This window comes from Acartia tonsa, chromosome 10 (genome assembly GCF_053477335.1).
Source record: "Acartia tonsa isolate MP-2025a chromosome 10, ASM5347733v1, whole genome shotgun sequence".
NCBI classification, from domain to species: Eukaryota; Metazoa; Arthropoda; class Copepoda; order Calanoida; family Acartiidae; genus Acartia; species Acartia tonsa.
This window is the reverse complement of record NC_137269.1, coordinates 34,285,431-34,305,189: the sequence shown is the minus strand read 5'-3', so window position 1 is coordinate 34,305,189 and position 19,759 is coordinate 34,285,431. Positions and strand designations below refer to the sequence as shown.

The 19,759-nt window shown below is 30.1% G+C and overlaps 1 protein-coding gene across 1 annotated transcript; it reads right to left on the bottom strand.

The window, feature by feature from the left end:
• Positions 1-403: 403 nt before the first annotated feature.
• On the bottom strand, positions 404-17,513 carry LOC145329954 (uncharacterized). Its single transcript, XM_080174443.1, has 5 exons — positions 17,392-17,513; positions 8,064-8,118; positions 2,005-2,092; positions 1,037-1,114; positions 404-767 (listed from the first exon to the last, which is right to left on the bottom strand). The coding sequence occupies exons 1-5, from the start codon at positions 17,429-17,431 to the stop codon at positions 684-686; spliced, it is 345 nt and encodes a 114-aa protein (XP_080030569.1). The 5' UTR covers positions 17,432-17,513; the 3' UTR covers positions 404-683.
• Positions 17,514-19,759: the final 2,246 nt, after the last annotated feature.

Sequence of the window (19,759 nt, the reverse complement as noted above, 5' to 3'; positions counted from 1 at the left end):
CAAAGCAAAATTACAGAATAATGTTTATGGACATACTTACATTTTTAGGACTTGATTATAGAGTTGCTTCGCTTATAATATTGTACTTTGTTGTCCCAGGAATCAGTATACCAAAAATCAGACCAATCGGACAATTAGGTCACATGCAAATTTGTTGTTAAAAATGTAAAAAAATCAACATGTTTAAAATGGACGTACGGACATTCTGGTAATGATTATAAAGTTGCTACGCTTTCAAACTCGTACCTAACTTCTACAGGAATCACCATGCAAAGTTTGAAATCGATAGGACAATTCTAACATGCCTAAATTAACTAAAAAAGCTATCCGTTACGGACGGACCGACCCTAATTATAGAAAAGCTTCGCTTTTAATGAACAAAGATTAAAAAAATATAAATAGATAAGAAAAGATACATTTATTTGAGCACATGTTACACAAGTATGTTATGTAACACAAAACAAAAATAAATCAAATTAAATAATAAATATCAAGAATATCATATAACAAAAAATAAAGCACCAAAATTAATTTGAATTTGACAGAAATTAAGTTATATTAAATGTTACAGTTTTATGTTAAAGCTGTTAGAAAAAAACTCTTTTTAGAAACTTATGGTTTACATTTTTAATGTTTAGTGTTCTCATAATTATTTTTGGTGCTTTTGATTATAAAGTTGCAGATTACAATTCATCATTTTCATCCAGGATGCCATCACCATCATCATCAGGATCAACATCATTGATCAGACCATCTCCATCATCATCCTGAACATAAAAGAATTTTTGAGATAATCGTTACCCCCCCCCCCTTTATATCCATAGTTCAGTTTTAAAACTAGCATTTAATTTAAAATTTTTTGAAAGGAGAACAATATCAGTTCAAGTTATTGCAAGATCCTTTTGCTACATACAGCTGTACAGACATCCTATTACTATTGTATAAGAATAATCAATCATCCGAAATCCCAAACAATTTTAATATTGATAAAAAATACGAATAAAAGACTGTAAAAAGTATGTATAAAAGTTGTTACCTCATCACCATCAAGGATTCCATCACCATCATCATCATCATCTTCAGCATTGGTCAGGCCGTCACCGTCATAGTCTTCCTATGATGATATTTATTGTATCTTTTATAAATATTTTTCCACGGATTAAAAATGGAAGATTAAAACTAGTTTTGTTAGACCCGGGCTAGCAAAACTGGTATTAATAATAGTTTTTTATTTATTTATTATTTGTTGAAACTTGTCTGTAACACAATGCTGTACATGATTTTTCAGTATGACTGAAACCGGTTATAATCCAGTGGATATTAATCAGTTGGAGGCCGTACTGGAGTCAAAATTGAAATACAAAACACAAGACCACGTTTTATATTCATGTTTATTGGTTAATTGGTTTATTTTGATATGTTAACCCTAATTTTGTATTCTGGCGGCCACAGGAGCCCTCCAGAACTGGTAAATAAATAACAGTGCCACATCGGTAACATAAATTTTTCAGATTTTTAATCTTTGCTTCTTAGTTAATTTTGATATCTTTTAATTATAGGTTTTCAAGATGGCAGGGAATGTTTAATGCGCTTCCACCTCCTTGAATAAGGATTTTCAGGGGCCACTAAGGAATACGGTTAACCAGATTAAAATGAAGTGTTGAGATTAAAATGCCCTAAATCATAATTGTTTTTCTAGAAAGAGTTTTTTTTAAAATAAAACTTCGATTTTACGTTGATACTAAACTATACAGTGGGATGCTATCAAGGTGCCCGATTTTTTTCTCGTATTGATGTCACTTTCGGACATCTAGTGGGCGCTGGGTGAGAGATAGGCCCTTTAAAGTTTTCTCTTTGTTATGACGGTAACGTTCTATTGACGCGTAACATCCAAAATTGGTCTAATGTAGCTCCTATGGTGAGTTGGATTTTTCATTCGGTCACCTTGAAAGCATCCCACTATTCAATTTTGACATAATTATAAAAATGTCTCAGATAGTATACCTCGTCATCAGGGATACCATCACCATCATCATCATCATCCTCATTGTCCAGGAGTCCATCATTGTCATCATCATCATCAAGGGCATCACTAAAACATAACAATCATTGATTGCAACACACAGTTTTTACTTGTACGGACAAAAATATTGGGTACTGTCGGTTTTGTGACATCGCCTCTTAAGGGGCGTTTTGCCATATTTTCACAGTAGTTTTTCTCCTATTTTTAGTCCCTGCAGGGGGCTTGAAACCTGAGGGGCAATCATTGACATTTACCTTTCCTATCCTAAAATAATCTATCAAAAGCTACTGTGAAAATATTACGAAATGCACCTTAAGAGGCAATGTCACAAAACCGACAATAACTGTCTGTAGATTAAGATCTTGGTAACTGCTGGACCAATAAGGTTTTTCTTTACAATGAAGCTTTTATAGGTCCAGGAAAGGTTTTTATTTAGGGGAGGGTACCTCCATCATCTCAGGTCCCCAAAGTAAATTGCCTCTGGAAAATATCCCCCTTTCACAAAAAAAAGAACCAAAGTTTTCTTTATAAACTAAAAAATTAAGTTTAGGGTATATAAAATTACAGTCATAGTTGAAATGCATACAAGCCTTGCTACAACTACATATTCCAAGTTTCAAAATACCATTATTTAGTTTCATTGCAAGTTAAACTTAATTTGAACAACAAGTTTCTTTGACAAAGATATTTGGAAGTATTTAAAACTCAGGTGCAACAAACAAACTATTTGTAAAAGTCTTGGCTAAAATTTGGGTCATTTCATATTGTTTGAGTAAGTTATAATGTGCATTTGTTTGACATGATCTTTAGTGCACTGAAATGCATTCACATGAAATCAAATTTTAAGCATATCCATCACATCTCTTTGTAAAGGGATGTAGGGATTGTAATGCACATATGTCTAGAAAACTTGCACTTTTTTTAACATTACTTTTATTTCCTTCTGTTTAAAAAACAAGTATGGCAGCATCCCTAAAAAATCAGAAGATTGACAAACAAGACTTAACAATAATAAAGAGTCAGCACTTTAAGAAAGTATTTGGAAAAAAAAGCAAAAGTCCAAAACATTTTTAATAAAGAATGCCTAGTACATAGTTAACCTTTAAAGACTTGATTATTCAATTATTGTTCCAAAATAAATGTGGACTACGTTTATTAGTTATAGAGTTGCTACAATTTCTCAAATGTACGTTCTTTTTTTTTGCAAAAATCAGAATTCAACAATTGAAATAGATAAGTAAATTCTAACATGTCTTAATGAACAAACAGAGCTGTTCAATCATAAATATCTTTAGTTCTTACTGAAATTTTTAAAAGCGAAGCTTTTTTATAATTAGGGTCGGTCCGTCCGTACGTCCGTAACGGATAGCTTTTTTCGTTAATTTAGGCATATTAGAATTGTCCTATCGCTTTCAAATTTTGCAAGGTGATTTCTTTAATAGTAAGGTACGTAGCAACTCTATAATCATCACCAAAATGTCCGTACGTCCATTTTAAACATGTTGATTTTTTAACTTTTTTTAACAACAAATTTTTATGTGATCTAATCATCCGATTGGTCTGATTTTTGGTATATTAATTCCTGGGACAACAAAGTATAATGTAATCAGCGAAGCAACTCTATAATCAAGTCCTAAAAATGTATGTATGTCCATAAATATTATCCTGAATCAAGCAGTTTTTCAACAAATTTACTTACAATTTTGCTTTGACTCTTATACATTTATATTATGATTATTCAGTTCTTACACCATACAAGTGTTAATGTTCGTTTGTCCTACCGTTTCAGTGCTTCGCTTTTATGGATGTTGCCATCCTTGTTTTTTCTAAAATTGCAGCTAAGACAAATTTGGGTATTTAAAAAGGGAATTTAAAAAAAACTAGTTATTTTACAAAATCTAATATTGCATTCCAGAGAGATGTGTATATGTTGTAGAATATTGTTACAACTTTACTACTTCAACAATTTATAACTTTAAAGCTTTACAACTGCTCAAGTACTTTGCATTGGATAAATTGTTGTCTTCTTATACCTTACTGTATGTACTTTCTACTTTTTTACCATAAAAAAAGCATAGACAGAAGGGTCAATGGGCTGTTTATTACACTAGTTACCAAAGTTTTATAGTCACGTCTTCTTATTCGTTGGCTTAACAACTTTGGGGACTTTAGTGAATTTTTATTGGTTGATTGTTCAATTGTTTCAACCACTAAATTGGTTCTATAGAATGGGTAATTTTGTGTATCATCATTAAAGATGTGCATCAATTTGTTGGCTTTGTCTTATCCCTTTAGATCCCTGATAAAAAATAGCATTTGAGTTTTAATTATTCATAATGTTAGCAAAAGATCTGTTTAAAGGTTTGCTTAAAGGGCATCATTTGCTTGTAATGGGATGTGATACTATGACACCTAATTGTGGCTATAAGGTTAAGTAACATCAAACAGACAACCAACCCTTTGATTTCACGACCTTTGTCAAAGAAGTCCTAACTGTGCATTGTAATGAGTTGCACCTTTTTTTGGGCCAATGCATTCTCCCTATATCAGCAGTAGGAACCATTTATATAGACCAACAGAAAAATTAATAATATAGAAGATTTCCGTCTAGAAATATCCCAAACTTTATGAAAATAAATTCCAGTTTAGCTCTACAAACATTCTCATTTTTCCCCAATAAAACCCGCAGTACATAAAATGAATTTACTTTACTCCTAGAGAAACATAGTCTCAAGATTTATTATGAAATTTTGTGGTTATAATTCTATCATGGTACCATATGTGAATACACTTTGAAGATTTACTCCCAAATAAAAATGTTTTATAAGTGGTAGTATAGCAGCTACTCTACAAAACATGTCTGTCTGTATGTCCCTTTTAATTGTCCTACATATGCACATATTTGTCCTAGTTATGTAGATAATCATCTATGAATGGTCATAATTTGAACAATCTTGTCTTTTATATAAACATAATTGTCCTAATCATGGACATAATATTCCGGCAATTGGTTATGATTTCAATCTTTCCATTCATAGGTTGTTACATTACGTTTGTTAATGCCCGTTTGTCAAACCTTCTGATAAGTTGAGCTCAGCTTTTATTATCATATTTGATTTAAAAAACGTACTGTGTAATTTAATTGTGAAACCTACCCGAATCTTCTAGGTCTTATAACTTTGTCGCAGAAGAAAGAAAGTAATTTGAATTTAAGGAGATGTTTAAATCATTTTTACAAAATATACATTTCATATTTGTATATACACACAATTTGTACATATTTATACAAGTAATGCATAGAAATATACATATCTTTAGTACCCTATTAAACTAGTGATTTATATTAAATTGTTACTTTAAAAGAACTAATACATTGATGTATTTTTGATTTTAACAAAGCTTTTGATGATGACTCCTTATTATGTATAATGAGAAAACAAACAACCCTATAAAACATTTTTTCGTATTCATTCGAATCCGGTGGATAGGAACCGGTTCTCATCCATACGAAAAAAACTATGTCTAGCATCGTATTATATCCAGCTTTCTACGAATGTAAAAATGTACAATCATAAGATTAAAACCAGTTTTTTTACCCCGTGCCTTCTTAATCTTCACCACGGGGCTAACAAACTGGTTTTAATCTTATAATTGTACATTCTATATCCGCGGAAAGCTGTTTATAATACGATGCGAGAAATAACTTTTTTTTTCTAAACTAGTAGAGCAACTAAGGGCTAGGGGGAAAATATCAAAAATATACTTTAAAAATCTAGCCAATAGAATACAAAATTGCCTCTTTGTATATAAAATAAATCATCTTTGAAAATGTAAGATATTGAGTTTTCTAACACAGATTTTTAGGCATTTATATAATACTTTTTTTTAAATATGAGATGAAATTCTCATTTAACCTTAATAGAAAATAATATTTCTGGCTATATGTAAAGATTTTTAGCATATGTTCATACAAGGTATAAGAGAAATTGTTTTATTTAGATTTAGAAATATTCGATAATTTTTCGTAGATCATCAACTCTATGAATAGAGAATTTCCACTATTTAGTATAAAGACTATACTTTTTTACTTTTTAGTATTTAATGAAATAAATGATAGAAAAATTTGCGTTATCCTCTTAACTACAACTTTTTTACAATTAGGTTAGGTTAGGTTATACTCTAGGGGGCCGAGCGCCGTGGCCAGGGTCATAGTTTGTTCGGGGTAGGTACCAAAATTTTTCAAATCCTAAGATGATAATACCAGAACATTATGCTTAATTACAATATCTGCTAAATATTTTGAAATAGTTGATTTATTTATATAAGCTTTATAATTTTTTTACTAAAATATGATGATCTAAAAGACATTTTTGAATATTTATTCGGTTGTTATTGCTGGGCTAATAATTGTCACAATTTTCCTTTTCAAAACGAGGATGATAGAAGTTTATATCAAAGAGAAGCTTTGCTAATTCTAATCATATTCATGCTGCATGTTAAGAGCACCTAGATAGATTATCAGCCTTTAGATGATATGCAGACAAATTAAAATTTAAACATTTAGGAGATTTTTTGCTGGGCGCTGGAAGCTTGGATACAAAAAAAGAATACTTGAATTTGTTATTCATTTTTTCCAAAAATATTTAATTACACACTGCATCATTTTAATTTACTTTTTAGCCAAACTTTCATAGTTTTATAGGACTATCAGTTTTTTAATCCTCGATATTTTGTCATAGTCATTAAAAAAAGTTACTTGCTACTTTGCCCCTAGAGACCTATAGGGGCACGTGTGCGTGGGGTGAGTAGAAAAAAAAGTCGAACTCTCCCACTCTCAATTTTAATTTAAAAAGAAAAAGAAAAAAAATGATTGGGGACACTAGGGGAGATTTACCCAAAATAGTTATAAAATCTCTATGAACCTAAGAGAAGCTTTGCTTTATAAGAACCATATTAGTCCAGCGGTTAAAGAGATTCTTTCAGTACAAATACACAACAAACTCATACACAAAAGACATCCTCTTACTTTTAAATAAGACAATGTCCCTTTTTTTTCGGATATACCATGACAATATTCTAGAAAAAAGATTTTTAGTTATTATATTACCCAAAGCTGATTATCCAATTTATTTTTTAAGAACAGGCCTCTACTACAAATTTTCAATTTGATTTTAAAACTGAAATAACATTAAAGATGTTTCGCAAATATTTAGGTCAATGGACAAATTTTCAAAAAGTAATTTTCGATGGACCTGAAACAATTATTTAAAAGTCCAAATGCTGTTCTTTTGTTTTTTGACAGGCAGCATTCAGAAAATTAAGACAAATAGACAGACTGATGGATAGGCGAATATTTTTCATTTAAACACAAGCACAAATGTATGTTAATTCAGGGTGGGAGAGGACATTTGTGTGTTTAAATTATACAGGTCAATTTATAAATAGGTTATTTTTTTTGTTGTCTTAAAATATGAGGAAGTTTGAAAAAATATATAAGGCTTATACACACCAGCAGTGGCCAAACTATTTTATCAATAATCTTAATCTATATGAGGGGTATTTTTGGTTTATCATAATTGAGGTAGTATATAAATGTATTGTCAATTGTCTAATACATTACAATCCCTGATATTAATGGATATTTAATGAGTTGATATTGTGTCAGAGATATTTTTGTTTTCAATTTAGGTTGCTAATATATATTTTGGTCAATACGTTCCTCTATGGTCAGGGGAGAGAGGAGGGGTTAAGTAATAAGGGGGTGGGGGTAGGAGGATGAAGGGCATATTAGCCAGCTGGGAGAAACATTTTATCTGGGTATTCAAAAAACATTCCACATTTGATACTTAAATTGTGTATTCATAGCCTGCTATTATCTAATACAATATCATGATAAATATTTCTATATAATAGTATTCATCAATTTTGGACATAAATACTTGACTTTAATTTAATGGGGATCATACTAAACAGTCTACTAAAAAATAATAATAAAACTTAATGAATTTAATTGAAAATAAAACCACTAGGTGTCTCTTACCTGATTCCGTCTCCATCGCTATCCTCATCTCCCCAGGCAGATACCAAAGGTCCTGGGCAATCAACATTTTAAATCATTTCAAATTTTATTACTTGTTTTCCAATCATAGATTTGTTAATGACCGTTATATTTTCTTTAAATAAACATGTTGAAGCAGCTTAATTATAGGGCCTAATAAAAATGACGTCATATAATATGAATGACCAATTATAGACCAGTATGAATTTTACCATTGATCAATTAATATGTATACTAGCCAATCGTCATTTGTATTGCGTCATTTTTCATTAGGCACTATAAGCTGCTTTAAACATGCCAAATAAAAAACTAGTTTTTTTATGTTCCTGAAATTTAAAATAAATCTAAAATTAACTGTTATACATAAAACCAACCCAACTATTTTTGCCTTTGAAATACATTTGATAAAATATCATTTTTAAGAATTTTGCATTTTTAAAACTTGACATAAATATATGATATTGTGCCTTTCAATACATATTTAAAATATCACTTTACTGTCATTTCACACACTTTCATAAACTTTTATAATCTTGTAAACTTGTGGCATCTGTGCAGGCAAATTCTAAATATTTTCAAATATTATTTAATATTTCATACAAATGTAAAACAAAATTACCCTCGGAATAAATGGGTTACTATTATTGCCAATATGCTTGGCAAATTACATTAATAACAAGAGTGGCAGGCCATTGCGCACGCGAATTTTCATTAACAGCTAGGTTTTCCTGACAAAGGTCGTATAATAAAAGGGTTAGCGTAATGTGAAGTGACTACACTAGACTTTTCAGAAGTTCATGTTTTTAAAAGCTGAAATTACTTGTACTCAAATTATTACTTTATATAAAATTTCATACCCTACGTTGGAACAGAAATGAGCAATCCTGAAATATTTGCTCTTCCAATGAAAGGATTGTCAAATTTAAATATGTAATATTTCTGTTTTAAAATGTTAAGAAGTTGTATTAAAGTGTTTGAGTATTTGTTAATTTAACTAATATTTTCAAAAAATAGCCAAAATATTTGTTGTTAATTTTAAGGTGTGAAATCAATTCCGTTTATAAGCTTATTGATAAATTTTATCATAAATTTTCAGGATAAAATTAGAAGCATTTAAATTAGGAAAGTTAAAATGTTGAGAGAGAAGGAGCAGAGGTGGATTCTTAAAAATAATTAGGGTAGCTGAGCCGGCCATGCATAGTCAGATCACCAAAATTGTTTTGTAAAAGATCCTCAAAAATCATACAAAAAATCTACAAAAAAAAAAAAATCTTATATTAAAAATCCCTCTATGATTTTAGAATACTTTTCTTTAAATTTATAGACAATCTTGTACACATCAAAATTTTGTAATCTGGCTACCATAGCCGATTCAGCGATGCTCTATTTTTTAAGAACCCACTTTAGTATGTACTGTAGAAATAATTTGCCAGCAACAACAAAAAAATTTAGTATGAAACATAAGGCGAAATTGATGGTACGCCTAAAATTTAAATATTTAAGTAAATACATTTGCAAATATAAACAAGTCATATCAAGTTTCTTATTAAAAACTGTTAGTGTTAAATAAATTAAAAAATTCTATTGGAAACATAGGAATAAAAACAAAGCTTTTGTGTCAATATATTCTTTTATAACCTTTAAATCTTTGAAAACCAATAAAAAACATTAGTTATTATATTGATTTATTAATCATAAAAAAATGTTTTCTACAGAAAAAAACATTTCAGGACAGTCCTTTCTATAATTAAGTAAAGACTTTCCACATAGATTTAACCAAAATTAGGTGAATTGAAATTCAGAGAAAGAATCTGAGAGCGGAGAAAATTTTATAAAACTTTTCAACGATGAATAAATTGTTAACTTTGAGACTGTGGCTTCAATTTAAACATTATGTTTAGAAATTCCAACTAATTTTAAATTCATATCTATATCCTATAATATAAAGTAATGAGGATTTTTTTGTCTGAAGCTTAAGATATAATTAACGACCTAACCTTATTAGGTTCTTTATTTTAGGTAAACTTCACATAGATCCTGTGATAGATTTAGGCTATTAAGGTTTAAGTCTTGGAAAGGTTTAAAGCTATTTTTATAGTCCCTTTCTGTTCCTTTGAATACAAATCCCCTAAATGATAGGGGTGTACCCGCGAGTTAAGCCAAAAAAGTATTTTTGAACTTGACTATAGCTTAGTTTTATTGAACGTACTATGCGTGGTTTTAATTTTTTAAAGAATTTTGTCTACACGTCAAAATATATAATTCATCGCCTTAAATATTTGCCTAGAGAAAAAATTCACATTTTTAAAAAAGTCATTAATATAATCATGAAAGCTTATTTTTTTTATTTTTTTTTATTGTGTGACAGATTTTACAATAATTGTCACCCATAGCAATGAATGAAGAATATACGTGGATATGAATAATTTTCGCCAAATTTAGATTGCTAACATGAACATCTCTTACTGGTCAGTTCGTTCATCCATTAGGAGTGAAGAGGAAGGGTAAAGTAATAATAAATCCATCCCCAAAACAGCCATCTAACCCAGGCTTCCGAATATAACACCAAAAAGAGGGGTAAACAACAATCTTTTTCTAATTAAGTCTCGCCAGATTTAAAAATAATGAAACAATAAATTAAATTCTAATTCGTTACAGACAAATTACGTCTTCTTTTGTATTTTGACAACATAAACAAGTTGAAAGATAAATTTTAATGAGTGTCTGTTTTTTTAGGAACCAGCTAACAAAACAAGAACAAGAAAAACAAAGTCAGTGTAACATGTGAACAGTAATTTATAGGTAAGGTAAAACATCCCTTTGATTGCATGAGCCTTTTTTTGGACGTCCTAACTGTGCCTGCTTATTAATTGTATATGTTACAGGGTCATGGTTTCCTTCTATTTTAAGTATTGAAATTAAAAAAAGAGCAATGGGGAACCAATTTCAATGTTTTTACTTTGAACTGGTTTGGCTAATGATGGAACTTTCACCACAACTAGCGGCTACGCCCCTAGGGCTCTTGGGGCACTTGAAGTAGTGGGGGGTTGAATCTAGGGGCTATGTATTAAAGCAGCTAGAAAAATAACTTAAAACCATTCAAAGACTTCAATCTGAAAATAAATTGCCTAACACCACCACCGAACCTTACCTACAATATATAACCCAATCGGTTTAGAAGTTATCGAGATCTTGAGCTTTAGAAAAAAAAACCTTCTTTATGTCTCAGGATAAGATAATATAGTTTAGTTGAAGAGAAGTAAAAAGTCAAATAGCTGCCACGCTTGCAATGTCTATTTTTCTTGGTGACGTAATTGTTGTTTATTTTGAACATATTTTCTATATTTGACCGCAAGTTGACAATTCTCTGACAAAAATTGTTAGCAGCAAAATATTAAATATTTAGAACTTAGCTTTTCCTTCATTTTTTAGCGTTGACCATTTCCTGTTTAAAATGCTCTTCTGAATTTAGGGTGGAGATTGTATTAACAAAAAAAGTAATCTTATATTGTTAATAACTTATATTACATCTTATGTTTGTGAAATGTTTTAAAGTCTGTTTAAAGAAAATTGTTGTATTTAAAGAATAAGAGAGGAATGGCTTGCTTATTATGAAATATGTAGGTATAAATTTAATAATATAGTTCATCAAATCATTAATATTTTGTTTTTATTAAACTTAGATAAGAGTTTGATTATACTGACTAGAGTTTCAAACAAAAACAAACCTTAATTCACTTTAAAATTACGAACTTCCCTAAATTTAAAATGTAGATTCATAAACAAAAATATTACTTAGGACAATGTTCATAACCTAGACCAGGTAATGACTAAATACTATTCATCTTTAAAACAAAATAATCTTAATATAAATATTTCATAAAATATCTAACCTAAAAATGTAAAATTTGGTTCAAGGCGACACTCATAACATAAAATGTTTGCAGAAGTTTTGCATATACTTTATGTTGTTAGCAAGTATTTATATCTTGAAAAAGTGTATGTATAAAAACTAGACTCCTAAAAAACATACTAAACCACAGTTCGGCATTATAAACATAACATTTTGTGCCCTAGTGTTGACAGGGTGTCAGATCAACTCAATTTATACGATTTTTACGCCTTTTTTGTGAAGTTGCATTTTTAAACTAAAGCACCTAATAATTTGTTAATATAAAGTCATATCATTAATCCTGTAAAATGTTGAACATATTTGATGTACATTTTTAGGTATTCAAAACCTAATTCCACCAAAAGACAGAAATGTTCAACAAATCTAAACTAAAAAGAAAAAAATAACATCTAACATATCGAATTTTAAACTGTTGAATATATGTGTAAAAAATATTCAAACTAAAATCAAAGCATAAATTGTGAAAGTGGCCACAGTGCACTTGTTTTTTATAATCCTTTGATGATTAAAAATAGATAACACTGTCACCCTTTTATATGTGTGTTGTTTGCACAAAACTTGTTCTGCATTTTCCACACCTAATCCTAGTACATTGTCCCAGAGAGAGAGAGAGAGAGGGGGGACAATGGGCTGTTTATAACACTAGTCCTCAAAGTTTTATGATAACGTTTTCTTATTCGTTGGATTAACAAATTTGGGGACTTTAGTGAATTTATTAAGTTGTTTCATTAAGTTGACTGTTTAAATGTTTCAACCACTAATTTTGATCACTAGAAGGGTCAATATTTTGTATCATCATTGGGGATATACAAGAATTCATCTGCCATTGTCTTATCCCCTTAGATCCCTGACATTATCCTCCTACGCCTCAATATCTACTTTTCCCCATATTGCTTTCCTTGTGTGCACCCTAACAGCTTAAGCTCCCCATTACACCCCAGCTCTTGTTTATTGCTTTTCCAAAGTTTTGAGAAACCTGGGCAAAACAATTCTAATTTCTAGTTGATACTTCTTACAACAATCCTTAATCATTCTTCTTTCCTTGTATAGCAAATAAAATTCACTATCGTGTTTGCTTTGGACCACTTTTTCATGAATTATTCATATCATTTTGAGAATATTTTTTGACATTGTGAAGAAAACAAGGATTGCAATATCCATAAAAACAATTAATCATGTATGGGTATATGGACGAGGAGATGTAAACAGCACTTGTTAAAATCAAGAATACAAATATATTGCAGAAAAAATTACTGAACTTTTCTTGCATATTTTTATATTTTTTATATTTGTATTTTGTATTGTGACTGATAGACCAATGTATAAAAAAAATCAGACGTCTTTCTTGAATTGTATCTGAGAAAATCATATTTATCCCATAGTGTTACGAATGGACTGACTGACAGACAGAGGGATAGACAAACTGAATTATAGAGTAGTTCGGCTACTAATATTCCAAAGCATCATTTAAGATTTTTAAAAATTAAAAGTATATGTAGAGTGGTTCAAAGGTAATAACCTAAAATAGATCTAATGAGGAAAAGTAGAACACAATAAACAACAGTTTAGTTCAGACGTTTATTTATTATGTGTTTATAGTAAATAAATGAAACTAAATGCTTTTATTTATCAAACAAAGCTTCATTAATACCATTATTAAACTTAAGGATTTTATAAGAAATAGATTTTATAATTATATTGTTTCATATCTTACATTTTTGTTCTACTTAGTTTTCTTGTTTTGTCTAATTAACCATTCTTTAAGTATTTACAAGATAGTTGTGTATTAGTTAATTGCTCATTAATGTACATAACTACTCAAGGAATTATTATTCCTCATTCTTTTATAGAGGCATTAAACTAATTTTAATACCATTTTGAATAGAGGGTTGTTTCATAGAAATAGGGCAGAAAATATACTTTTTTTTAGGAGAAAGCTACTCTATAATTTACTTTGTCTGTCCGTATGCAAGTCCGTAATGCTATAGAGGAAACTTGATTTTCTTTGCTTCTATTCAAGATAGACAGCTGAAAATTTTAGGGATGAAACAGGTTCACATTCTACATAAATATTTCAAGATTTCATCAGATTTAATTTCATAAATAAATGATAATCCTTTTAATTTAGCTAATAGCAAAGTTAACTACGTTCATAATGTAAGTTTTAAAGCATGATTGTAATAGTAAAACTTTGGGCTATAATTCAGATTTACAAGGGCTATCTCAACATAAAAAGTTATTTGGGGTCGACCTTTTTTAATTACTTTTAGTATAATAAAAACTGGTTCTTATAATCTATTATAATATTATTTGACAATAAGAAAAAAAATTTAATTGATTGTGATATTTTCTAATTTTATCAAGTTTGAGTAAGTTTTAAAAATATCAGGATAAATTCTTAGACATTAGTCATCAAAGAAAGAAGGTTAATAAAGCATTATTTTTTTCTCCATATGACAAATATTGCATAATAAATGCAATTATTTTTTCAGTTTGTTTTCTATCTCTAACCCTAAGCTTTTGACCATTTGGGCTATTTTTAATGGACAAACAAATAGAGATTGTTTTTAAATGTCTTTTCAGCTTTCCTTTGAATTATTCAAGTGTTTGGGAGTGACAGATGAGTTTTTTTTAAATTCTGTGTCCGCTTAGGGACAGAAAAATGGAAAATAATCAGGATTGAAGGTATTATAAATCTACATTCTTGATATTATTCATTTAAATATAATTTAAATATTCTATGCCCTTAAGATAAACAATGGGATTTGAATATAAATTATGATTTAACCCAAAAAGTTTTAACATTCCTCCTTTTTCCCTGGGAAGAGCATAGTCCACCCTGAGGGATTAACAAAAAAAAGTGACATACATGTTGTTTAATGAGACAACAACTATTTTTAACAGGTCATTTCAGAGGTTTTTAATGCAGTAGATTTGTTGTAGGACAAGTTTCAGACTCGTAGCATCTCTATAAATATCCTCTTTCCTTTCTGATTTACTTATTCCAACAGAAAAGTTGTACGCCGTATTAGAGCATAAACTACTACAGTGCCCTTAGAGTCAAATCAATTAGAGTATATGTTATACAGTATCTTTTATCTTTAACCATTTCTTACTTTAACCGTACTAACTAAGCAAGAAGAAAATAAAATTTTTGAATTTGATTGGCAATATGGAAATGTAATGCACCAAAAAGGTTTTTTTTATAAATCAAAGAAATTTTCCACTATGTATGTAAAATGAATATTTTCAGATGTAAAATTTTATATTTTGTTTGTAGTGTTTCAAATTTTAAAACCAATAAAAAACTAAAGAATTAAAAAAATACACAACCATGATAATTATTTTAAAGGGAACATGTACATTGGACCATGTACTGGATTAAACATTCCAAAGGTACTCTTTATTTGAAAAACTAACTATTTGTTAAGATAACTGTCCCAATTCCTACTCCAGACTGCTTGTCTACTGCATATCTTTGATATGTCTATTTTGAATGATAAATCACCCTCTATCTTGATTGATTTCTGATTAAATCTTTAACAAAAACTGACACCCTTAATAAATTCATATATAATGAGAAATCAATTTTCAACTTTCCAGTCCTTATAAAGGCCACATCATAAATTTGTGTTTTTTACGGAGGAAATTTATATAAAGCAAGGATGACAACATTTATTGAAGCGAAGCTCTGGAACGGTAGAACAACGAACATTGAAGTGTCAGAATTTGATAAGCAGAATATAAATACTATAAAACCAAAACAAAATTTGTAAGTGTATTTGTTGCAAAAAGGAAGGGCATACTTAGATTTTTAGGACTTGATCATAAAGATCCATCGCTTTAAACATTATACCTTGTTATATATATAATAAGAATCAGAATTTTAAAAAATATATAAATAGGATACTTATTGGAAATTAACAATTGTTGTAAAAAGTTCAAAATCAACTTGTTTTAAATAGACATATGTTAATGATTATAGAGTTGCTACGCCTTCTAAATCTACCTAACTGTTATAGTAAACAACATGCAAAGTTTAAAATTAATAAGACAATTCTAACATTATAGAAAAGCTTAGCTTTTAAAAATCTTATTCTGAAGTGTTAAGTGGGTGGGGGTAATACCAGATAAGTGTAACCCTGTGAAAGTTTCATGGATCTAAAATCAATTAAAGCCCTCAAAGTTGTTAAGTCAACAAGTAAGAAAATATTATTATTAAACTATGGGGACTAGTGTAAAAACAACCCAATTTTCCCTCCCTTCCTAAAAAGATTAGCTGTTCTTCTTACACAAAAATGTCCATCGTATTAATCTTAAATTTTGTAAGGTAGCAAGTTATTATATAATACAAAGTAGCTTGATGTCTGTCCGTCTGAAGCTTAAGATCTCAGTAACTGCTTGGGCTCTACTCTTCAGGGAATATACCTACTGGTCCTGTGATGGTTTTAAGCTATTTTCCTGGGGGGTGGGACACCCCCAACCCCCCCAAAAACTAAAAAAATCCACCCCCCCAAAAAAATTTACTTACATTTTTTGTAAAATCTCAGTAACCGCTGAACCGACTGGGCTCTACACTTCAGGAAATATACCTACTAGTCCTATGGTGGTTTTAAGCTATTTTCTTGGGGGGTTGGGACACCCCAACCCCCTAAAAAATAAAAAAATCCCAGCTTCCAAATTTTTATTTTTATTTTATTTTTGTAAACAAAAACCAGTAATTGGGGTGAGAGAACCCCACTGCACCTTGGGGCGAGGCCCCCATGAATCTCCCCCCCACCAAAAAAAAATGAATTTTTTTTTTTTTTACAAATTTTAATTTTTGTTTTTGTGTATGCGAACAACCTGGGTTTAATTTTTACAAATTGAAATTTTTGTGAATAGGGCAAACAACCTGGGTTTAATTTTTACGAATTTAAGTTTTTGTGCATACAACGCACAACCCGGGTTTAATTTTACCACAGAGTAATTAAAAGAATAACTTTAAAAAATATTTCTATTTAGGAGGGTTGACTTCCCTATACTTCAAAGGGCGAAGCCCCTAGAGGCTAGGGTCGAAGCCGCTAGTCTAATATATTTCATTAAAAATGTATATACAATACAAATAACTCCCGAAAAAATAAGTGGTTTCTATTTTATGAGATTTAACTAGAGGCAAATTACTATATTAAGAAATACAAACTTTACAATTAATTATGGTTAAGATTTCCAAAAAAAATTTACTATGAAAGTTGGACATAGTTTTATACTTACAACTGTTTAATAACACAATAATATTTTATAGTAGTTATAATGAATATAGCGTAATATTTCAAAATAATTTGTAAAGAAATATTTTTAATTAAACCCACTAAAAGTCTTAAAAAAATACTATTTGTATAATGATTTCAATTCCTGAGATAAAGAGCAGGCCCAAAAGCAGAAGCAACCACCTCATTTTCTTGTATCAACTGTCAGACTAATTTAAAATGACTTGCCGGCTAGCTTGGCTGGGCAAACTAGACTGATGGATTCACGCCGATATCACATGGAATGTGCCGGGGACAGGAAAATTTTAAGGAGAAAGGTGACTCCACTAAAAACGGAAGTAGTTAGAGAAAAACGAAGTACGGGGATTATTGTGGACAGAAGGGGATAGTTGTTGTGTGAAAATGCAGGGAGGAATGGGACATTGGCCTGTAGTTCATACTTGTATCCAAAGTTTTTAAGAACACGGTCTCTTATTCGTTGGCTTTTATTGAATCTTGATTGGTTGATTCAAAACTTTTTAAAATATATCATTTTCACCTACTAAAAGAGTTAGGTTGTTAAGGATGGGCATTAATTTATCATCCATTGTCCTATCCATTTAGATCCCTGGTGAAAAATTGATACTGTCGAAAAAAGGGGATATTATACACAAAATTTAGGAGAAAGGTGGTAAAAATGTAGGGGGAATAATCACAACTTTGAGGGAAAGGAGAAATAATAATAGCTGTAAAGTGCCAAAGGAGTTTTTTTTAGAGTCATATTATAGTAGCAATCTTTTCAAATTTAGATATATTGACTTTTTGTTCTTAGGTTTACACAAAAGTTTGCAAGGGGAAGGGGGGGGGGGGTTGTGATACAACAAGGGAAGAAGTTTGGGTTTAAAGAATCATTACAAGTTTTCATCAGTAAGTCTTAAATCCACAAGTAGCTTAGCCGCAATTGACATGCTTTTTGAAGAGTCTATTAATAATAAATCTATGATAGGATGACAGGTTGTATCTATTTGCCTTTTTAAAGATTGAGTAAGTTGGGTGTAGGTCGAAAAGTGTGTTTTAAATAAAGTTTAAAATTCCATATTACCTTTCAATTTCCAAACAATTATGATCTTCTGTGTATTTGGCTCTACAAATCTGACGGCCAAATCTATCTTATAATCTTCATTTTTGAGTTTTACATACGGAATAAAATTTGTAATGCAATACTTTACATTGCAACAAGGATGACAACATCCATAAAAGCGAAGCACTGAAACTGTAGGACAAACGGACATTAACACTTGTATAGTGTCTGAACTGAATAATCAGAATATAAAAGTATAAGATTCGAAGCAAAATTGTAAGTAAATTTGTTGAAAAACTGCTTGATACAGGATAATGTTTATGGACATACTTACATCTTCAAGACTTGATTATAGAGTTGCTTCGCTTAAAATATTGTTCTTTGTTGTCCCAGGAATCAACATACCAAAAATCAGATCAAACGGATAATTAGATCACATAAAAATTTGTTGTTAAAAAAGTAGAAAAATCAACATGTTTAAAATGGACATACGGACATTCTGGTAATGATTATAGAGTTGCTACGCTTTCTAAATCGTACCTAACTACTACAGTAATCACCATGCAAAGTTTGAAATCGATAGGACAATTCTAACATGCCTAAATTAACGAATAAAAGCTAACTATCTCGGACGGACGCTTTTCGCTTTTAAAAATACATTTGCACTAAAAACTCGAACGGATGAACATTTCATAGTTATAGCCAAACTTCTCTGTTTTTCTTTTTCAGCTAGAGAACCCAAGGGCATCATCTGCTTGTAATGGGATGCAATACTCTATTTTTAAAGTCTTTAGTTATGACACGGACACCTATTACCTCCCCGTCGACGAGCGGATGTACTACGTATTGGGCCACGGTCGCGCGAGTATTTTGATATTTAGAAAAATTTAAAACGTATAGACAAACATATCACATAGGGAAAGCCAGATAAAGGGAAGAATTATATTTAGAGATATTTCAAGAAAGAATGTAGGAAGTTAGTCTGGACACAGAGTAATTATATTTAGAGATATTTCAAGCAAGAATGTAGGAAGTTAGTCGGAACACTGAGTAATTATATTTAGAGATATTTCAAGAAAGAATGTAGGAAGTTAGTCAGGACACAGAGTAATTATATTTAGAGATATTTCAAGAAAGAATGTAGGAAGTTAGTCAGGACACAGAGTAATTATATTTAGATATATTTCAAGAAAGAATGTAGGAAGTTAGTCTGGACACAGAGTAATTATATTTAGATATATTTCAAGAAAGAATGTAGGAAGTTAGTCTGGACACAGAGTAATTATATTTAGAGATATTTCAAGAAAGAATGTAGGAAGTTAGTCGGGACACAGAGTAATTATATTTAGAGATATTTCAAGCAAGAATGTAGGAAGTTAGTCGTAACACAGAGTAACTATATTTAGAGATATTTCAAGAAAGAATGTAGGAAGTTAGTCAGAACACAGAGTAATTA